The 21,263-nt window shown below is 36.0% G+C and overlaps 1 protein-coding gene across 1 annotated transcript in view; it reads right to left on the reverse strand.

Moving 5' to 3' along the window:
- Positions 1-6,701: 6,701 nt before the first annotated feature.
- nckap1l (NCK associated protein 1 like) overlaps positions 6,702-21,263 on the reverse strand; it is a 35,691-nt gene continuing 21,129 nt past the window's right edge. Inside the window, exons 17-31 of the mRNA XM_042733496.1 lie at positions 20,729-20,861; positions 19,958-20,077; positions 19,508-19,647; positions 19,293-19,424; positions 18,475-18,693; positions 16,923-17,053; positions 16,486-16,583; positions 16,272-16,365; positions 9,698-9,780; positions 9,252-9,332; positions 8,720-8,813; positions 8,521-8,637; positions 8,020-8,129; positions 7,466-7,555; positions 6,702-7,349 (exon numbers count right to left, since the gene is read on the reverse strand). Of these exons, the coding sequence (XP_042589430.1) occupies positions 7,233-7,349; positions 7,466-7,555; positions 8,020-8,129; positions 8,521-8,637; positions 8,720-8,813; positions 9,252-9,332; positions 9,698-9,780; positions 16,272-16,365; positions 16,486-16,583; positions 16,923-17,053; positions 18,475-18,693; positions 19,293-19,424; positions 19,508-19,647; positions 19,958-20,077; positions 20,729-20,861 (1,759 nt within the window). The 3' untranslated portion in view covers positions 6,702-7,232. The remainder of the gene's footprint in view (positions 7,350-7,465; positions 7,556-8,019; positions 8,130-8,520; positions 8,638-8,719; positions 8,814-9,251; positions 9,333-9,697; positions 9,781-16,271; positions 16,366-16,485; positions 16,584-16,922; positions 17,054-18,474; positions 18,694-19,292; positions 19,425-19,507; positions 19,648-19,957; positions 20,078-20,728; positions 20,862-21,263) is intronic.

Here is a 21,263-nt window from a genome sequence, read left to right on the forward strand (position 1 = left end):
CTCAAGCCTTTGTGAGACTTAGTTGAAGCCATGTCGTTGCCTGAAACAATACATAACACGTTACACTAACTGCCATTGTAGCCTGGCAACACAGTATTAACCCTCCTGTTGTGTTCATTTCATGATAGCTAGTTTTGTGTTCCTGGTCCAAAATGACCGCCATATTATAGCAGATTATAAATCCATTATAATACATATATTATCTTACATATAATATAATATATAATATTATATAATATATTATTTTATGTTATGATTTTTTGAAAATTATGTAATTTATTTATCATTTAGCGACCATCTAAACACAAGTCAATATATAAACGGCAAGAGGAAACACATTCACACAAACAAATCAATAAAAAACATCACTAAAAAACAATTCTATAACAATGTTTTTTGAAAATTATGTATATATAAATAAATATGTACAAATATACAAAAACATACATATAATAAAAATAATAACAATAACAAAAGTATAAGAACAATTATATAGAGTCTAAACATGTTGTGATAGATCTTTCTATCAACTTAAGTTTTTGTGAACATATAAGTTTTGAACTTCTATTTACTACTCAATGACCTATGCCCAAACAACTCGTTTTTTAGTATAAAGAAATAAAGAAAAAAAAAAAAAAAAAAAAAAAGAAAGAAAGAAAAAAAAAAAGAAAGAAAGAAAGAAAGAAAGAAAGAAAGAAAGAAAGAAAGATTATTATGTATGTATTAATTTGACTAAAACAAATACTCAGATTAAACATATTGTGCTATTTCAACTGTGTCCATGTGATAAGGGCATGTGCCTGAACTCAATTTTATACACTTATTTATATGGAATTGACGGAAAGACGACAAAAATTGAGAGTGTGCGGTGATTGGTGTGCCATTTCATTTTACAAGCAAAAATAGAGATCGTAACGTGATTGGTTTTTAAAAGGTAGAAGTCGTAACGTGATTGGTTTTTAAAAGGTGAAGTCAGCATACTATTGGATTAATTTTACATTCTTGTGGTTGTCAGGTAGAGCCATTTTGGCCTTGGTGCAGCAATCTCTAACCGACCGACCTAACGGTATAACCTAACGCAACCCGCAGGTAATAGACCAAGTAGAAGTATGTGACATTGATATCGAAAGACAAGAAGTACCTAACAATGGCATGCAATTGAGCCAAAGAAAGCAGGACGAACAGCCACTCCTCAAAAAAAGCGGTTTCAAAGCTGCAGGTGGGCTCATCCAGGATTTGAACCCGGGACCTCTCACACCTGAAGCAAAAAAATAAAAATAATACCCCAAAACCAACAATCCATCGGATGCTCCTGCAACTATCAAATGTGAAAAGAAGGCTTACATGGGCCGTGAAGTTTTCCAAAAACCCCTTTCTGACGTATCTCCACTGGCTTGGGCTGCCTTCCCAAACCAATGTTGAGAAAAATGTTGAAGCAAAGGATACGAGGCTCCAATCAACCACAGATGGCTATCCTGCAGCACAGCCCATCTGAACCATCTCAGAAACAACGCCTCCTTTCAGTGCCAGTGCTCTAACCCACTGAGCTAAGTGTTGGACCAAGTTTGAATTGCTGAAGAGGAACTAAGAAGAAGCTCCAAAGCAGGCTCATCCAGGATTTGGCAAAGTGGCAAAGTTAAGCTACTCTGAAAAGCTAAAAAAACAGCTTTCAAGTAATGACTCTACATCAGTGTGGAATGGCCTGAAAGCCATCACCAGCTACAGGACCCCATCCCCCAGCACTGAGGCCAATCAACAACTGGCTGAAGACCTGAATGAGTTCTACTGCAGGTTTGAGAGGCAAAAGCTTGGTCTGACACCCCACACCCACTTCGACCCTCCCCCCTATTGTATCTCAGCATGTACTCAAGATCTGTGAAGTGGATGTATGCAAAGTCTTCAGGAAGCAGAAGATAAGCAAAGCCAAAGGCCCAGATGGTGTCTCTCCAGCCTGCCTCAAAGCCTGTGCTGTCCAGCTATCATCCATCTTCACACTGATCTTCAACAGACCCCCCCCCCCCCACCCGCTTCAAATGCTCCACCATCATCCTTGTGCCCAAGAAACCAAAAATCACAGGACTTAATGACTATAGACCTGTTGCTTTAACATCTGTGGTCATGAAGTCATTTGAGAGACTGGTGCTGGCCTACTTGAAGGACATTACTGGACCCTTGCTGGACCCCCTGCAGTTTGCTTACAGAGCAAACAGGTCTGTGGATGATGCAGTCAATATGGGATTGCACTTCATCCTCCAACATCTGGACAAACCAGGGACTTATGCAAGGATCTTGTTTGTGGACTTCATCTCCGCTTTCAACACCACAGTCATCGGCCTCATTCAGGATGGAGACGAGTAAGAGGTTGAGCAGCTGGCTGTCTGGTGCAGTCACAACAACCTGGAGCTGAACACACTCAAAACTGTGTAGATGATGGTGGACTTCAAGAGAAACCCCCCTGAACTCCCCCCACTCACCATCATGAACATCACTGTGGCTGCAGTGGAGTCATTCAGGTTCCTGGGCACAACCATCGCTCAGGACCTGAAGTGGGACATTCACATTGATTCCATTGTGAAAAAGGCCCAGCAGTGGTTTTACTTTCTTCATCAGCTGAAAAAGTTCAACCTGCCACAGGCACAGATGACAAAGTTTTACTCAGCTATTATTGAGTCTGTTCTGTGCTCTTCTATAACTGTCTTGTTTAGGTCAGCCAGCAAATCAGATTTAAGAAGACTGCAATGGACTGTTAGGGCAGCAGAAAGGATCATTGATGTGCACCTGCCCAGTCTTTAGGACTTGTACAACTCCAGTGTGAAGAAATGGGCAGGTAACATCATCAAAGACCCCTCTCACCCCGGACACAACCTGTTTGCACTTCAAGCAGATGCTACAGATCTCTGGTCACTAGAACATCTAGACATAAAAACTGTTTTTTTTCCCCCATGCCATCTCCAGCTTAAACAGCTAACATATGAATCATTACCTGTGTTCTGTAATTCTGTGTTCTGTAATTCATTTCCGTAAATCATTCTACGTCTTTAATTATTGCCTTCTCAAGTATTATGTAAATACATATGCATATCTCTATTATTTATACAGTTCTATATAGAGTAAAAATGCACAAATCTGTAAACAAATCAATATACTGTTCCAGATTCTTTCACATTATTTATTGCTAAGTCTTTTTAAAATATTTTTTTTTTGTTCTCATGTCAGATGTGTATGTATGCATGTATGTATGTATGTACCAGGAGCACCTTTAAATAAACCACAACAAATTCTTTGTGTATGCGCACACCTGGTGAATAAAGCTAATTCTGATTCTGATTCTGAGTAACGATATGTTTTATGAAATGTAGTGAAGTAAAAAGTACAATCTTATGCTTTAGAATGTAGTGAAGTAAAAGTAAAAGTTACTCAAAATAAAACTACTACAGTAAAGTACAAATACTTGAAAATGTACTTAAGTACAAATGGCCGCTCCTCAAAAACAGCAGTTTCAAAGCTGCAGGTGGGTTCATTGCATTGGGCTGCACCCGCCACTAGCAAATGTTCTGGCTGGTTCATCATCATCAAAGAAATTAAGTGACGTTGACGGCCGACAAAAAGGGGTGCTAATGCAATCTATTTTTGCTTATAAGAAACCAAAACTGACACGAAGGAGAGTGGGCTTGTGCCTTGTGATGGCAAGCAAAATACGGAAAAAAAAGGGAACAGTTACATCTAGTGATGGTGAAGTGAAATGTTCTGTACCAGTGAAGCTTTCATCACAATTGTATTGGAAAAAGGTTCATTACTCAAAGCTTTTTAAAACTGTTTATGCTGTGGCCATCTAGTGACCATAAAAATAAATAACACCTTCCAAAATGTTAAGGCTGATTTATACTTCTGCTTCAAAACTAAGCCATAGCAACTGTAGGTTGTGCGTAGTACGTTTTCTCCAAAAATTTCACAGTGCGTCAAATCTAAATGGACTGCAAGCGCTGTGACTGGTATGTTAGTACCACTCCCTCCTGTATTTGAGTTTTGTGTGTGTGTTTTGCACTTTAATATAATTTAATGCTACAAAATAAAACAAAGCAAAGAACAAGTGTCTTATAATTTACATTTAGCCATTTAGCAGACACTTTTATCCAAAGTGACTTACAAATGAGGACAATGGAAGCAATCAAAATCAACAAAAGAGCAATAATATATGTGCAATAAGTCTCAGTAAGCTTAACGCAGTACACATAGCAAGGGCTTTTTAAATAATAGAAGAATAGAGGTCTTTTTTGCTTTTGTTATTTGTATAAAAATAAAAAGAAAACAGATAGAACACAAAAAGATTTGAAAGGTAGTTAGTTAGCTCATTAAAAATTAATCTTGCTGCCGCGTTCTGAATTAATTGTAAAGGTTTGATAGAACTGGCTTGAAGACCTGCCAAGAGAGCATTGCAATAATCCAGCTTAGACAGAACAAGAGCTTGAACAAGGATATAATTTAAATAATAATTTATTATAAAATGTAGCATTACATCACTTTGTTGTCCACAACAAACAGTTGTTCTGCTATGGCACAAGTTCTTGTGGAGATTGAAAGAATGCCATCTTCTGCTGTTCCTTTGTCGTCTCTTTTTTTGTAATTTTAAATAAATTATTTGTTCTTTGATATTTATTTGCCGCCGTCACGGCTGATGCTTCTCCGACAAGCTGCTTCTTCTTAAGCTTTTGTCGTGGTACTGCGGGTAACACAAGCAACATGCCCCTGGACACTGCAGATTAGCGGTTTGCATGTGTACTGCACGTCGACACGGACAAAGATGCAGAAGTATAAATGAAAACCGATGCACATCCTACGGCGTAAAGGCTACGGTGTATGTCAGACGCAGGAGTATAAATCAGCCTTTATGGTTCATTACAGCCAGTGGTTTCACATCTGGTTCTGAGTCTGATGAAGAGCCTGCGTGCTCGAAACATCACATATGCTATGCGATAGTTTTTAAACAATACATTTTTGATACCGTTTTTTGAGCTTTGGTGTTGCCGACTTTACGTTCTAATATTTTTCTGCTTGTTTTCTGGTCGAGCACCCAGTTTAGATTGATGTGCGTGCTTTTGCATCCTTTTTTTCACATCTGGTTCTACAAATGATTTTTGTTTTATAATATTTTCTATAAATAAAGTTTATTGTCAAAGTCATTAATTTGTGTCAGGGTGTACTGACGCTAAAATAAATAAAATAATGAAACATAAGTTCATAAATTAAATCTATGATCTGTTTATTTGAACTCTGCCTCAGTCCTTATACTGATATTTTATGGCCAAATTAAATTTTTGAGCAAAATATATAAATTACGAGAAAAAAAAAAAAGAAAAAAAAAAAACAATGTTAACACATTATAATGTAATATAATGTAAAGGAAACGGCACTGAGGTTCACTTCGTTTGAACCAGATATTGAAGCAGTCACAGGGTTTTCAATCGAATGAAGCTTCGGATGCCATAGATAATGTGTTTTTCTCAAAACGAATCAAGCTGCGATACAGTGCTTCAGTGTGAAATGTGTTGTTTTTTTTTATACAAGCTTCGCAGCTTCAGTGTTGAACGTAACATCACTAGTTACATCAGGTTACCTTTTCCCGCCTCTCTCACTGTACACAGCATGTAGCACAGTAAAATCCCAGGACAACACTAGTCCGAGCGCCCACTACTATTTATCACTCCACATTGTCTGGCATGAATATTCCATTCATTCATAATGAGACAGTAGCGATCCTACGGGTTACATTTGAGAGCTACTGAGTTAGAAAACTGAGTAAATGAAGTAGATTATAAGGTGATTAGTCTGATTAACAAGACACACACACATACACACACACGTATGAATACTCAAATTGAAGAATTCAGTTGCTTCAGGTTTCTAGATTTAAGATTTAAGATTTATTCTAGGTTTAAGTTTATCATATATCATGTCATATACATTTTGCATTCTGCACTTTTTTCAAGTATTTTAGTTCATACAATAATACATTTATTTCAATCCTCTGTTGGAAAAAAACAGAAAAAAAATAGAAAGCATCATAATTTGTAATGGTTTTACTGGTTATAATAATAAAAAAATGTATTGGTTTTGTAGAAAACATTCGGATTTCTGTGATGATTTCTACTGTTTTTGTCAGCAGGATCACCATGGGTTTTGTGATGTTATTTGCCATAAATGTGATAGGATTGCTGTAATACTGTGTAATATACTGTTTGTAGTTGTGGTGGGCCTATATAGTCCAAAGCTAGCAGGTCCAGAGTCCAGAGTTCTAACCATCACACCATGGAACCAAGCGGCAGCAGGGGCATTTTTTGAAGGTGTAGAAATGACTCAGAAGGAGGTGCTGGGAAAAGCAGCTAACCCGTGAGTATCAGAATGGTTTCCAAAAAGCACTCCCAGCTCCCTTCTGCCGAAACTGGGGATCAAACCAGAGACCTTTAGATCTTCAGTCGAACCATTAAACTTTAGCAGGAAAAGTAGGAGTCTGAGATTTTATGTCATGAGAGGAACATGCCGCTAAAGGAATTTTCAAGGAAATGTATACCTGTAAGATCCTGCTTATTGTGTTCTACCAAATATCTTCTGAATCCATTTTATTCTTTACATATATCCTTTAAAATCTGTTCATGCAAATTACCACACTAGTATACGTGAACATAACAACACAGACAAAAGCATATCTCTAATGATTTTTTAAATTTTATTTAATGGCATTTTACCTTATGTTTGAAATCACATTTTTTATCATTTCTAGAAAAAACTTTAATTTAAATGCTTTTAAACAAATAAAAATGTGCAATGTACTGCTCAGTCAGGCTCAGTACAACACAGTCATTGTCTAGAAATTATTTTAGCATTATAGAGGGTTTTCTGCTTATATTTTGAGGCAATAAAGTAGATAAAACAAAATGTACAAATTATGGTTATGACTGAATATGTATAATGCATCAGCTTGTGAGAATGATCTACTATTATTTCAGTTATTAATCATCATGAAAACAAGGTTAAATGTTAAATAATTAATACATGCAACTGTATTCTCCTAAAACTTTTCTATATATTGTTATTTTCCCCTAGTTTCACTAGAGTCCACTGGAATCTATTTAAAGACAGGTATCCACAATAAAAATTAAATCAGCTGAATATCATTTTAAACTCTTTAACTATGATATATAAAATCAAAGTCATGATTTCACATCCTCATAAGTTTAGCCCATAGTGTGGATGAAGGTCTTGTGCACCTCTCTGTAAGAGTTTCTTAGGAGTACATATGGAAAACACATTTCCAGCATGTCTTGACTCAAGAACGGTGACTGCTCCACTATCTACAACCCAAAGAATACAAAGGTAAGATTTGTATATTAAACTTTTTTAAATTCAAATAATTCTATTACTCTACAAAGTTTTTTTTTTTTTTTTTTTTTTTTTTTTTTTTTTTTACCATGTGTAGAAGGAGATAAACTGAATCTCTGTTCTTTATTTCCACTCGCTCCACATTCTGACCTAACTGCAGTAAGATAGATGATGCCACCTACAAGATGAGCATAATCAGATATATTAGATACAAGATTTTGGTAAGACTTTACAATAAGGTCAGATTAATGATTAGTGCATTAACAGTAACTAACAATTAGCAATATATTTGTTACAGTATTTACAAATCTTTGTTAACATTAGTTAATAAAAGTACAAATGTATTTACTGTTGGTTCATGTAAGCCCAGGTCCTAATTTTAATAATACTAATATTAACAACATTTCTTATTAATAATGTATTGGTAAATGATGAAATTAACATTAACTGAGATTAGCTTTAAAACTATTTTTCATTGTTAGTTCATGTTAACAAATATAGTTAACTAACATTAACAAATGGAACCTTATGGTGAATTGTTACTAATATTTTCAGTAAATGTTTGCTATGGATTTGTTAATGTCAGTGTATGGAATGAAAAATACTGAATTCTTGCTGTGTATTCAATGGTGTATCATTCACCTTCAGGAATTCATGAAGCTGAGTCTGGATATTTTTTCTCTGGACAGTGAACATAGCTGCAGCAAGATGGTTAACTGCAGTAGCCAAGCAATGAATGTTGTTTTGGTGACCTGTTGAAAAACAAGTCCAGTTCATTTGAGTTTCAGGAAAAGTTCAGCACAATACATCTTAAAAGATTTGCATTTACGGTAAATACTGGGCTTGTATTTATGGTCTGTCAGAAAGCTATGATGAGGCTGTTTATGGTGAACAAAGCACTGATATTTTAGTAATACACAGACACTTGGAGCTCATGTAAATCGAGGTTAAGTCTGTTTCCTTTTATATGTCAATATACATCAGTCATAAAGTTTTTGCTCCAGGTAAGCAAGTGAAAATGTTCTAGAGTTTATCTATATTCAGTGATAATCTGCTCCTTGCACTGTTTATTTTCATCAACTTGTTGTAAGACTGCTTTTGCATTGCCCCTTGTGCAACTCCTGCTCTTCTGCCCAATGTTACCTCCATGTTCTCGGCTGTAGAATGAGTTTGGATCCAGGCACAGGGTGGGTAAAGACACAGCTATAAAAACTAGCAGCAGGCAGGTGATTTTGAACTCCTCCTCAATGGATGAGTTGTCTGTCAAGGAAAATAATGAATAATATATTGGAAAACTAGAGACATTGTTCCAGATAGGCAAACTTCTATATCAGGACTTCACCTGTCTGCATGTTTGCTATGGCTGAAACCAGTGCAGGGTCGATCTCACATGGCAAACCAGCTGCAGAAGCCATTTCATACACACTGAGTGTCACTTAATGTAAAAATAAATAAATAAATAAAAAACAATCCAAAAAGAGAAAAGTCTTGAGATGAGGTATGTCGGAAAAAGCAACATGTAAATGTTAAATAAAAGCACTTAATTTGTCACACATTTTTGTCAAGTCAGATCATATTTATTTATGAAGCGCTTTATACAATTCTCATAGTTTCAAAGCAGCTTCACAATAAACAGGAAAAAACAATATTAATGCTGTAAAATTAATCAGTTCTGAAACTTAACTATGAAACTTGAGTTTCTGCTGTAAAACTGCTCTGTGGAAGACAATAGTGTCGTGTTGATTCCATTTAGATGAATAACAATGTTGATGTTGCAAAGATCAAAGTTTTGCATTTATTCTTTCACTTTTCCCTACAGACAGATACGAGCTAAATGGAGAAATGTTATTCCAGTAGCAGTGACTGTGATTTACCTTGATGTCACCATCAGAGTAGATGAAGTCCTTTAGACATTTGATGGGTCTCATTAGAAACGGGCAGTGTCTGTCCATGCTCTACATATGAAAATGATCAGTAGACTTACGTCCTGTGCTCACTCATAAACCAGGCAGTACATTATAATATGTAAAAACTGTTATGCATTTATTATAATTTATATACTATACAATGCTACACATACAATGACAAATGCAGAGATGATTAGTGTACTTATTTAAAGCTTGAACATATATATATATATATATATATATATATATATATATATATATATATATATATATATATATATATATATATATATATATTGGCATTTATTAGAAGCATTACATTGCATATTAATGTAATATATAAATGTAGAAAACACTTGATCCAATGTGTTCCAATTCAACAGTAATTATGAGACATAAATAGAGACATTCACCTCCTCGAGAGCATCTTGGATCATGGAGCGAAATGACAGAATCACACCAACAATGGTCATTCTCTTCAAAACATTCTCACTGCCTAATAAAAAATAAATAAATAAATAAATAAATAGGATACACCATCTTTTAATTACAGTACAAGGCCACAGAGAAATAAGAGAATAAGAGAATTATGAATGAGTAAAACATCCTCCATCTTATACAGAATTAATACATTTTAATGAAAAAAGAAAGAAAATATTTCATTTGTTGAATTATTATAATTCACTGTCATTTTATTGTGTTTATTCAGTAATATTTTTATATTGAACTATTTTAAATTACATTTCCTTAATTTGAATTTTGCAGGATATTGGTAAAAGCAATTCTCTTATATTTGTATTTCTGGCACAGTTTTGCCATTTCTGGTTACTGCATTATGTTTTTAAGGGAGCTTTAAAGGTGCAGTATGTAAATTTTAGTGGCATCTAGTGGTGAGGTTTCGAACTGCACATAGAGAAGCTATGGTGGCCAACACAGGACTAAGACGTCATCGCCTGAGACAAGCAATGCGGTTTCTCTACAAAGGTAAATTAAGGAATTATATTTATTTAATTATTCAGTGAACCAAATATTATAGTTACTTGTTCATCATTGTGTAAGTATTTTATTTGCAAGAACAACATAGTGACGAAACGCACTCTGTAGAGCAGTTTGTCCATTTAGGGCTACTGTAGAAACATGGCAGCGACTTCCATGTTAGGGGATCTGCGGTGCATGTATATAGAAATTGCTCATTCTAAGGAAATAAAAACATAACAGTTCATTATGTAAGGTCTTTATACACCTCTGTAAACATAGTTGTGTATATTATATTGCATTTTTGTCTATAGATCCTCCTAAATATTACACACTGCACATTTAATACAGAGGAAATGTGTGTGTGTGTGTGTGAGAGAGAGAAGAGCTCCATGGATAGTGGAAAAAGAGCCGCATATACTAATGCTGATTGGTCGGGAGTGGTTTAAGCAATTAGCAAAAATAAAAAAAAATTTATTTATTTTTTTAACATCCATTTGACCTCGAGTATTCTGCCTGTGACAACTGGTCTTGGAAAGAGAGTTCCCCTCCTGACTATGCTCAAGAAACTGAAGCTACTCTTGCCAAACAGTCTAGATCAGAGAGCGTTCCAATGTGCTTTTCTGTCCTTACCACTACTGATAAATAATACATAACGCTACTTGTTTTATTTTTTTTTTCACTTCTAAAGTAAGCATGTGCGGTGACTGGTCCATAATCAACTTGCATACAGAGGCATGCTCAGCAGCAGCCATAATAAATACTAATTTAATCAGGGAAATATAATATTTTCCTTTTATGAAAGAATACAGAAACACAGAACGTTACATTAAATGGTGTTCTAAAGTGAAGCTTATTCATCTAATCCTGTCCATCACCCGAGAGTCTGAACAGCTGTTTTAGCATTTACGGATTTACCAGATGCTTTTTTTATCAAAAAATTTAACTGGATCTTGTGAAATAGTGACTTCTCTCCATGTCCAATTATTAAGCTCACTAAAAACCTGCCCCTTTCTTACAAATGATTGCAAGCTCACATCCAGATCTGCCTCCATTCATTCACCCACCCACCGATGGACAGAACCAAGTCCTGTCCTACATTTTATTTTATTTTTCATTAATCCATTACACTCTGAATGTACGTCATAATACAGAAATAAATACATTTTTTTAAAAATTATTAAATGTTGCTACTTTCTTTACATCACAACTTTAATTAGCCAAGAGAGTATATTCAAAGCTTGAGTCAAGTCTCATGTTTCAGCCATCAATGGAAGATATTATAGCTGCAAGGGGTGAGATTAATGGAGCATCTCTGAGGTTGTTGGCTGATGTTGGCTACTGTTTCAGTTTATCCCAAATTCATTCATCACTAGTTATACAAATTAGTCATCTGGTTTGTCAAATTAGTCATTCATTTTTTTTATCTCCAAAAAATACAACTCATTACCCCTTGTTAACTGTTAGTTGGTCAGAGTAGTTCTTAAGGCACAGTCTTAACATAGAGACTAAGTTTATTCAACTGGCCCCAGATGGCCTTTGTGCAAGCCAGTCAAATTCTTCAACACCAGACTTAAAAAAAAAAAACATATCTGTGTACAGTTTGCTTTGTCCACAGGAGTATCCACATACTGGAAAATAAAAGGAACCCCACAAACTTCTGGTATACAGTGGGGAATCTCTTGAATGTTATTGTTTCTTAGTTCAGTAGACCTTTATCACCCAAGCAAGAGGCAACACATTTATTTGTTGGCAACACTTTATTAGGGGCCAAGCACCGAAGGTGCAGTGGACCTATTGTATCCGTTAGGATTCTTCTTCTTCTTCTTCTGCTCTTGAGTCTATGGGAGCCCATAGAACCACTTGCGGGAAAGTTGTGAAATTTAGCACACTGATAGAGGACAGTAAGAATAGTCACCAAAGCAAATTTGGAGTCTCTAACTCAAACTCTCTAGCCCCACCCCTTTTCCAAAGTTTCACCCATGTTTATGCTAATAACTTTTGAACCGTAAGGCACAAAAGGAAAATAATTTTTTCCTCTGAATTCTTGGCTCATGCTGAGTCGAATGAATGCCAAAATTAAAAAATCACAGGGTTTAGTTTTTTTGCTATTTTTAAAGTCCCTGTAAAGTCAAATTTAAGTATGTGTTCTGAGTTTGTCATACCACAGAAAAATGTGTTATTAGCCACCCAGCAAAATTTGAATGATAAAAAAGCCGGTAAGTATATAAAATAAGCTATCAAAATCTCGAAAAAATGAGCAGTAGTCTCAGCTCTCAAACGCTGGCGGCGTGTCCACTGGCTGCGCTGAAACCACACCCACTCGCGGGAAAGCTGCAGTCGCCACACTCAACTTTCACTGCTACAGCCGGAATGGATGCTCCTAACAGCTTAATTAGTTAGTGACGAAGGCATAGCCAGCAAACTGTAGGCTGTAGTAAGTAACAGTATGACAATAACTTGCGGTTGAGCGGCGAACTGATGCGAATGTGCTCTATTTATATTGTTAGGGGCGGGCCAGGAGCTCAGGGGGATGCAGTGCGTCATCAATCCCCCGTTTTAGCCCCGCCCAAAAAATCCGGATCACAGCAATGGTGAGAAAAAATACTGTTTAACGGTCTAACTCCACAATTCAGTGTTTTTTTACAGTTCACAGTCTTTGTAGTATGTTTTAGCAATACATTTCTAACATGTATAATGTGTTTAGACATTTTTTTTTAATTGCCTTTACAGGGACTTTATTTGTTCGAAAAACATACTTTTTTTAACTCGTCCTAGATGGTTTGTCTGATTCTCAACAAAACTGGCTCAGATCATCTTCAGACCATGCTGGCAAAAAGTTATGAAAGATTTTTCAAACCATTCTTGAATAACGCATGAACGAATTAGACAAAAAGCACTCAAAAATGGATCTGAGGCTGTATCTCCTCAATGGTTTGGCGTATTGAGACCAAACTTGGTTTGCGTTATAAGAAGAATGACCTGAGATTACCTGCAGTGTTTCGGCACTGTGGTCAGGAGATATGAAAAATGCATATTTTTGCCTATAACTTCTGAATAGTTTGGACAAAAATCACAAAAATCGCATGTTGAGTCAAATGTTACCCAATTTTCCCATGTCAGCCATTTTGGGTATCAGCCATTTAGAATTTTGTCATAAAATGTTAAAATTTACGAACGCACTGACGTACCATTATAAATCTCAGTGTGCATCTTCAACACCATGCCCTGATGGTACTCAAAAAGCTTGGAGGCAGCCCCACCTTGTGGTCAAAAGTAATAAACCATTCTTTAACCATTAATTATGAATTGTCCATAAATTATAATGAAATTTCTAAAAATGCTAATAACTTTTGCTTACATTGGCCTATTGTAATGAGACTGATGTTGATAGATTCCTTGGATTATGCGAGAACATCAATTCCAATTTTGTCATAATTTACTGAACTTCCTGTCCAGTAAATTGAGTTTAATAGAGTCAGATCTTCTTCAGACTGTGATGACAAAAATTCATGGCCATAGTGTCGATACACAAAACCGTTTTCGTACAGCACCGCTACAAATTTTAGGCATGGTGCCAAACTGCATCTGAGGCTCTATCTTTGCAAATATTTGACATATTGGCACCAAACTTTGTATGTGCCATTGTCCCCTCAGATTGACCATGCCACATCAATTTGGTAACAGCGCCACCTATTGGTCAAAAGTAATAAACCATTCATTAACCATTAATTATGAATTGTCCATAAATTCTAATAACTTTTAATAACTTTTGGAATCAAACTGGTCTCAAAATATTCCATGGGTTATGCCGAGAACATAGCTACAAATTTTGCTGTAGTCGGCCGAACTTCCTGTCCACCATTTTGATTTATGTTGAAATCTTACGTTTTCAAACTCCTCCTAGACCGTTGGTCTGATTTTCATCAAAATTGAGTCAGATCATCTTCAGACTGTGCTGACAAAAAGTTATGGATTTTGTGTCGATACACAAAACCGTTTTTGTATAGAGCCACAACAAATTTGAGGCATGATACCAAACTGCATCTGAGGCTCTAATCTCTGCAAAGCTTTGACATATTAACACCAAACTCTGTGTGTGCAATTGTCAACTCACACAGAACACACCACATCGATTTGATAACAGCGCCACCTATTGGTCAAAAGAGATAATTCCTTAAAGTATATTTCTAGTGGGTGTATTTATGATTTTTCATCCATTTCAACTACAATCATTCTAAAACAGCTTAAATTACTCATTGTTGTAGGTGGTCTGATGCTACATGCCATGCTTAGCTCCTCAGTTTACCTCTGCTATGCTTGGCTCCGTAATTGCTGCTTGCAGCTATATTTTTAAGTTGTCCTTGTTACATGTTACAAGTATTTACTATTATAATAACAATAAAATATGCATAATTACATTCAAGTAACCCTAAGCTAAACCCTAATTCTAACCCTAACCATATAGTAAGTACATGAAGCTTATTAATATTGCTCAGTACTTGTATATTTTTTTACACTGTAACAAGGATACCTTAAAATAAAGTGTAACCCATTTGTTTTGTGATTTATTTATATTTAATAATAAAGTAGTTGTTGTGATTATTTTTGAAAGGAATAATGTTAAAAACTGCAGACAACTATGTACAACCCCAATTCCAGAGAAGGTGGGACATTTTGTAAAATGCAATAAAAACAAGAATCTGTGATTTGTTCATTCTCTTTAACTTTTATTTAATTGACAACAGTACAAAGAAAAGATATCCAAAGTTTTCACTGACCAACGTAAATGTATTTTGTAAATATGAACAAATTTTGATTTTGATGGCTGCAACACACTCCACAAAACTCGGGACAGAGGCACGTATAACATTAACCTTCCTTTTAATTACAATGTTTCATTGTTAGGGAACTAAAAATACTAATTGATAAAGTTTTGCAAGCAGAATTTTTGTCCAGTCTCTCTTGAAACAAGGCTTCAGATGCTCAGCAGTCTGTGATTGTCGTTGTCTGATTCTCCTTTTCATGACTGGTCATACATTTTCAATAGGATTCAGATCTCGACTGCAGGCAGGCCAGTCTAACACATTCACTCTGAGTCTACGAAACCATGCTGTTGTAGCACATGCAGAATGAGAGCTGGCATTGTCTTGATCTAATAACCATGGACTTCCCATGAAAGACATCATCTTGATGGCAGTATATATCTCTGTACAATCCCAACATATCTCTCCATGTCAATAATACCTTTGCACATATGCAAGTCACCCATGCTGCTAGAGTAACAGATATTCAAGTTGCATTTCTTGATGCAGCAGCAGACTGTGGTAAATGACACTGGTTTTCTGAAGTACTCCTGGGCCCATGTTGCTATATTTAACAGCGCATGATGGTTTGATGGTTTCTTATGCAATGACATCTGAGGGCTCAAAGGTCAAGCACATTCAGTTGAGTTTTCCTGCCTTGCTCTACATGTATTGTGATTTCTTTGGATTCCCTAGATCTTTTCACAATATTATGTATGGTACTTGGTGAAAGACCTAAATTCTTTCCGATTTTGCATTGCGAAATGTGATTTTTATGATGAGCCATAATCCAGCTTTGCTTGCTCTTTTTATACCAAAACATGATACCTTGACCTATTAACAGTTCACATGCTTATTGTGAACAGTTTCAAAACTGTTTAACGTGGATATTCTTTAACCTTTTCACTTTTAATTTGGCCTCTGTCCCAACTTTTTTGGAATGTGTTGCAGCTGTCAAAAACAAAATGTATTCATATTTACAAAATACATTTACATTGGTCAGTGAAAACTTTAGAAATCTTTTATTTGAACTATTTGTCAACTAAATAAAAGTTAAAGAGGATTAACAAATCACAGATTCTTGATTTTATTGCATTTTACAAAATGTCCCAACTTCTCTGGAATTGAGGTTGTAGGATATAAGTCTTGACAGATCAGATTTAAGCTTGAGTAATGAAGTTTGAAAGTTTAGGCTCCATAGTTGTACCTGTCAGTTTCTTTTGAAGGTCACTCATTGCTTCAGGATTGTCATAGTTAGCTCTCATTTGCACCAGGACATCCATGTTGTCACTTACAAGTTTCTGACAATGACAACATGATTTAATTCAATCCTTTATACACTTTAATTAGCTATTTAATTAGCCATGTTTGTAAATTATGTCAAAAGATAAATAATGTCTTCATTTTGAAAGACATCATACCTTCAGTTCTCCAACTTGGGATATGATGTGCCACATGAGGTTCTCGTTTAAAAACTTCAGTCCAAAAGGGCCAATCAGTTCAGCCAACGAACGCAAACCTACACAGAAATGTCACCAGAAAATTGCAAGGCTTTTGCCATGTATCCATTTAATATAATAATACAACTTTAAGTAAATACATAAAGAGGGAGTGTGGACTTGTATACAGAATGATTTAAATATTTTTTCACACATATTATATTACTTTGTATTATTATTATTATTATTATTATTATTATAAGAAAAGCATATAATATTATGTGAAACAAATGCTTAAGATTACATGTATGAAAAATAAGTTGAATCAGTATACAGTTCCAGTAGGCCTTTAAAAAAGTGATATAAAATATTCAGTATGTAGCTATTTAGCTGAAATATTATCTTAATTTTCATCTTACCACAAATGTCAGAGTATTCCTCAGCATGAAAGCTCTGCTCATTCTCAGTATTCTGGTTTACAAAACACTGTTTGGTAGGACAGTGGACTATGAGAGCACTGCTGGCCTGACGCAAGAGACCCTCCAGAAACCTGACAACAGAAACCATTTAAACCGAACACATTTAAACACATTAACCACATTTAAATTAGAGACCACAAATCTGATATTTAGAACAACAGCACAAATGTAAGTGTTCTATGATTCAGTGACATACTCATAAAGGCAGTTCCTGAATAAATCAGTGTTTCAGGTTTTCAGGACTTCATATTGAATGTGTTATTGATATGCAACCAATCTGACAGAGAAAATGCTGACAGCACCTGCAGCTGTACAGCTGTATGCACCATCAGCATTCTGACTGACCTGAAAAACGTTTTGCCTGCGAATGTTACATCTGTTATTATGTGTGTCCCTATTTCTGTCGAATGAGCCAGCAATACAAATCATTTGTGAATTAATCATTATTATCAGTCCGAGTTAATTAGCCATACAGCTTGGCAAACCAGTCTGAATAGATTCATATTTGTTCAGATTACTCTCTCCCTGATTCATCTGAAGCAGTTTCTCAGTCAGTAAAACAGACAGCAACAAGATACTTAAGAATGGAGAGAACAAACAGCACTGGATGAAGGGGACATACATCAAGAAACAATTGAAGCAAAATGCTACTATTTGAGAGGTAACTTTGAGAAAATTCAGCTGTCACATGAAGCACCCATTCAAACCGAAAATGTTTTTGTATCTGCCCGCATTGTTTTTCACTTGTTGTTATCGTATGTGAACCATAGACTGTAAAAAAAGATGGATGACATGTCTCCGCTTCCTTCCACTATAGAAAAGTAAAGCCAAAATGTCCTAGGTATAGGGGCTGTCATCTTGCGCCGATGACATTATTTGGAGTCCAAGACTGCTTCAAATAACTAACTAAAAACAAACTAATTAGAAAAGAACTCTTCAACATACTTCTTCATAATAAGAACTACCTTAAATGACTCAACGCATCTTTGGGAAAAAATTATTTGAAGTGTAATTTGATTTTTAGTTTGGCTTATGTCCAATTTGTTTAGATGGAGAGCGCAGAGTTTATTACCTATACTGCAGCCAGCCACCAGGGGTGAATGTTTTGGTGTCACTTTTCAGGACTTATCAGGCATACTTGATGTGAACATGAACTGAATGGTTATCTGGGATCAACTGGCGTTGCCTACACTGCCATTGCGTTCTTCACACCATCTCTGGACGAAGGTCAGGAGCAAAGACTGCTGACAGCGAGTTGTGTAAAAAGAGTACAGGAAAAACTTTCAAATGTCATTGAGTTCATTCACGCATTTGTGTGAACAACACATGGCATCCATGTACACCGGGCACATGCACACTTCGGTCAGGGTGGGACCAGTTTGGTTTGATTTCATGAAAGGTGGTCACTGATCCATAGCCTATTGGTAGTGAGGGAAAGTCTCATCTTAGAAGGAATGGCCCTGTAAGCTAATACATTTTCATGAGGACTTACCAATTTGTATAGAGTGTTGTGATGGTCTGTGCTCCATATGAGTCCAATGGTTGCGTCTGCTGCAGCAAGACACTCTTTACCAGTCGTGTGACATCAATGTTGGTGTAGCAGCTGAGGCTGTGCAGACTTGTAACATATGCCTGAATCCCAGCCAGCAGGTCAGAGGGTCGGGCGATTTCATGGGTGCTCTGGTTATAATTGGCCATCTGCACAATAACCCTGTAAACCTCTATTCGTTAGGTCACAGTAATGCTGAATGAACAAAGCAGTGTATGATTAATGATTTGTCAGACTCGTGTTTTTAGCGAATGCTTTTTCATTTACATTTTACAGTTGTGAAGGCTGACTCTCTCTCAAACAACCTTTAAAGGAATATTCTGGGTTCAAAACAAGTTAAGCTCAATTGAAAGTTGATTTTGAGGCATAATGTTGGTTACCACAGAAAAGCTAAAGTCTAGATTAGAGTGAGGCACGCACAAAGGAAGGGAATGGGGCCAATCTGTAAAAGTTAAAATACACAGCTTCATAAGAATAACCACAAGGTGTGAACAATATCCGCGTTAACATGATTTTAGTGTGAAAAACCTTTTCTGTGTAAAGTTATGTCCAATTTTATAACTTTGCATGATAATATAACACCTAAAAAGATACACTTCATCATTCTGCTTTTACTTCCATTGTAAGTGCTTCATTGTAATCACAAAAAAGGGGAATTTGGGGTATTCCTTTAAGACACAGTGTGTACCTGAGAGGATTTTTAACAAATTCATCTTGCCAACAGTGCAGTTTCATTGTAAATACTTAAAAATGAGCAATACTTGTTGAGTCTGATCTCCAGCTGTGAAAACAGGAATTCAGCAGGTACAATGATGTGTTGGAACACGGTGAAATCAGCACAGATACTGTAGGAAGCGCACAGTTCTGTCAGTGCCTGGTGCATCTTATCCAGACTACAGGAGAAGAGAGCCAGTGAGTGTTCATATCTACAGTACAGCTAACTGTTATTATAATGATACTGCAAGATGATACATACTTTGTGACGATGACTCTGTCCTTCCTGAGGCTTTCCGTCCCTGGTTTCTCTTTAGGCACGTCTCCTTTCTTTGGTAACGACTTCTTCAGTTTTTTATTGCGTGCTGTACTGATGGTCTCAGCACTGTGTTTGGGCAATAACTAAAACACAGCACAACACAGCTGTAAAACATTGCATGCTTATGTAGATGATATAGTATTCTACAATGGTTTTACTTTCTTGTCTGTTTTTTACTCTTTTAAAAAACTTTTTCTCTTCATAAAGCTTTTTTTCTTCTTCTGCAGAATGCCTATCCACTCTATAATATTCATACAGAGATATCAATATCTGATATTATATCTTAATATTAAATCCAGACCCCTTTAATTATAATTTTAATTAAGTTTTATGTTGGTTGATCCCCATGTCACACTGAATCATGACTATGTTTTAAGCAACCTTGCAATGTACCTTCTCATGTAGGTTGCACTGTTCTGCACATATCTCTAGCACAACCATACACGTCTGACGGGAAATCTCCTCTAGAAAGTTCACAGACATCTTCAAGCTTCGATTCTCTATATCTTCAGCCTAGTCCATGCACACGCATGCATTTAACAAGAAACAGAACAGACAGAATGACAGAACAGCATTTAGTAGTAGTGCAAACAGTGTTCCAGATTTTCCTTTGAAAATGATTTGTGGTACTATATATATATATATAAATATATATATATTAAAACCCCACACTTTTGGCCATTAGGACTAAATGTGGCATATATTATCTACTGTAGATGATACTGGAACAAAAATCCTTTTGATTCAACAAATGGGCTGTCAGAAACAAGATAGCAAATTTTAATGCTTTTAACACAAAGTCCATAATAAAAGATCCTTGATGGATACCTGGACAGTCTGAGGGCAATAATAAATATATCCATAAATAGTGGTCACAATAATAAGGAAATCGACCCAGTACTGGCATTACGAATGATATGCTGTCAAAGTATGTGAGTATCAGTACTGAAATATTATACTGTATGTATTTCAGTTATCTTTAGTCAGGTTCATTTACATTGTGACAGTCCCTCAGATGCAATTGACTTTGTCTGTAAAGGTGTGAATCAGTTGGCTTATATGGCCCACAGAATAAGAATATCTAAAGAGTTGGTCAAGCTTACTTATATACAGTACGTATTAGAGAAGTCTAATACATTGGCGAGCCAGGCTAACAGTACTGACCTCTTCTGGACAAAGAGGATGGAGACACTGACTGAAGTGTGAACAGATGACTGGGAAAGCCGTGAGGTAGCGCTGCATGGACACATCCTCACTGCTCTGAGAGAACAGCTTCTCAAACACACGTGTGTGGAAACTGGAACATTACAGGCATGTCAACTCAAAAGAATTTTCTGCATCTCTAAGATGTATGCATTTTTTAAGACTAACAGATGATACAAACTTCAACAATTGGGAATAATAATAAAAATATCACTTGCTTGATTTGGTCATGGTAACTTTAACCATATGATTTTTTTAACAGTGTACAGTACTGTATGTATTTGTGGTTAAACGAGTCCATAAAGAAACGCATTCTTCTGTGGAGCACACTCGATATTCGTGGTCTCAATATGACCTTCTGTGTTAAAAATCATTAGTCAAGATCTTCTCCTCTGATTAGCATTTGAAACCTATAGCTCTGAAATGTCATTAACTTTAACAGAAACATGCAAAACCTACACAGTTTGGGGTCATTGATGTCAAATGGTGTCACACA

The sequence above is a fragment of the Cyprinus carpio genome, chromosome B11 (genome assembly GCF_018340385.1).
Source record: "Cyprinus carpio isolate SPL01 chromosome B11, ASM1834038v1, whole genome shotgun sequence".
NCBI lineage: Eukaryota > Metazoa > Chordata > Actinopteri > Cypriniformes > Cyprinidae > Cyprinus > Cyprinus carpio.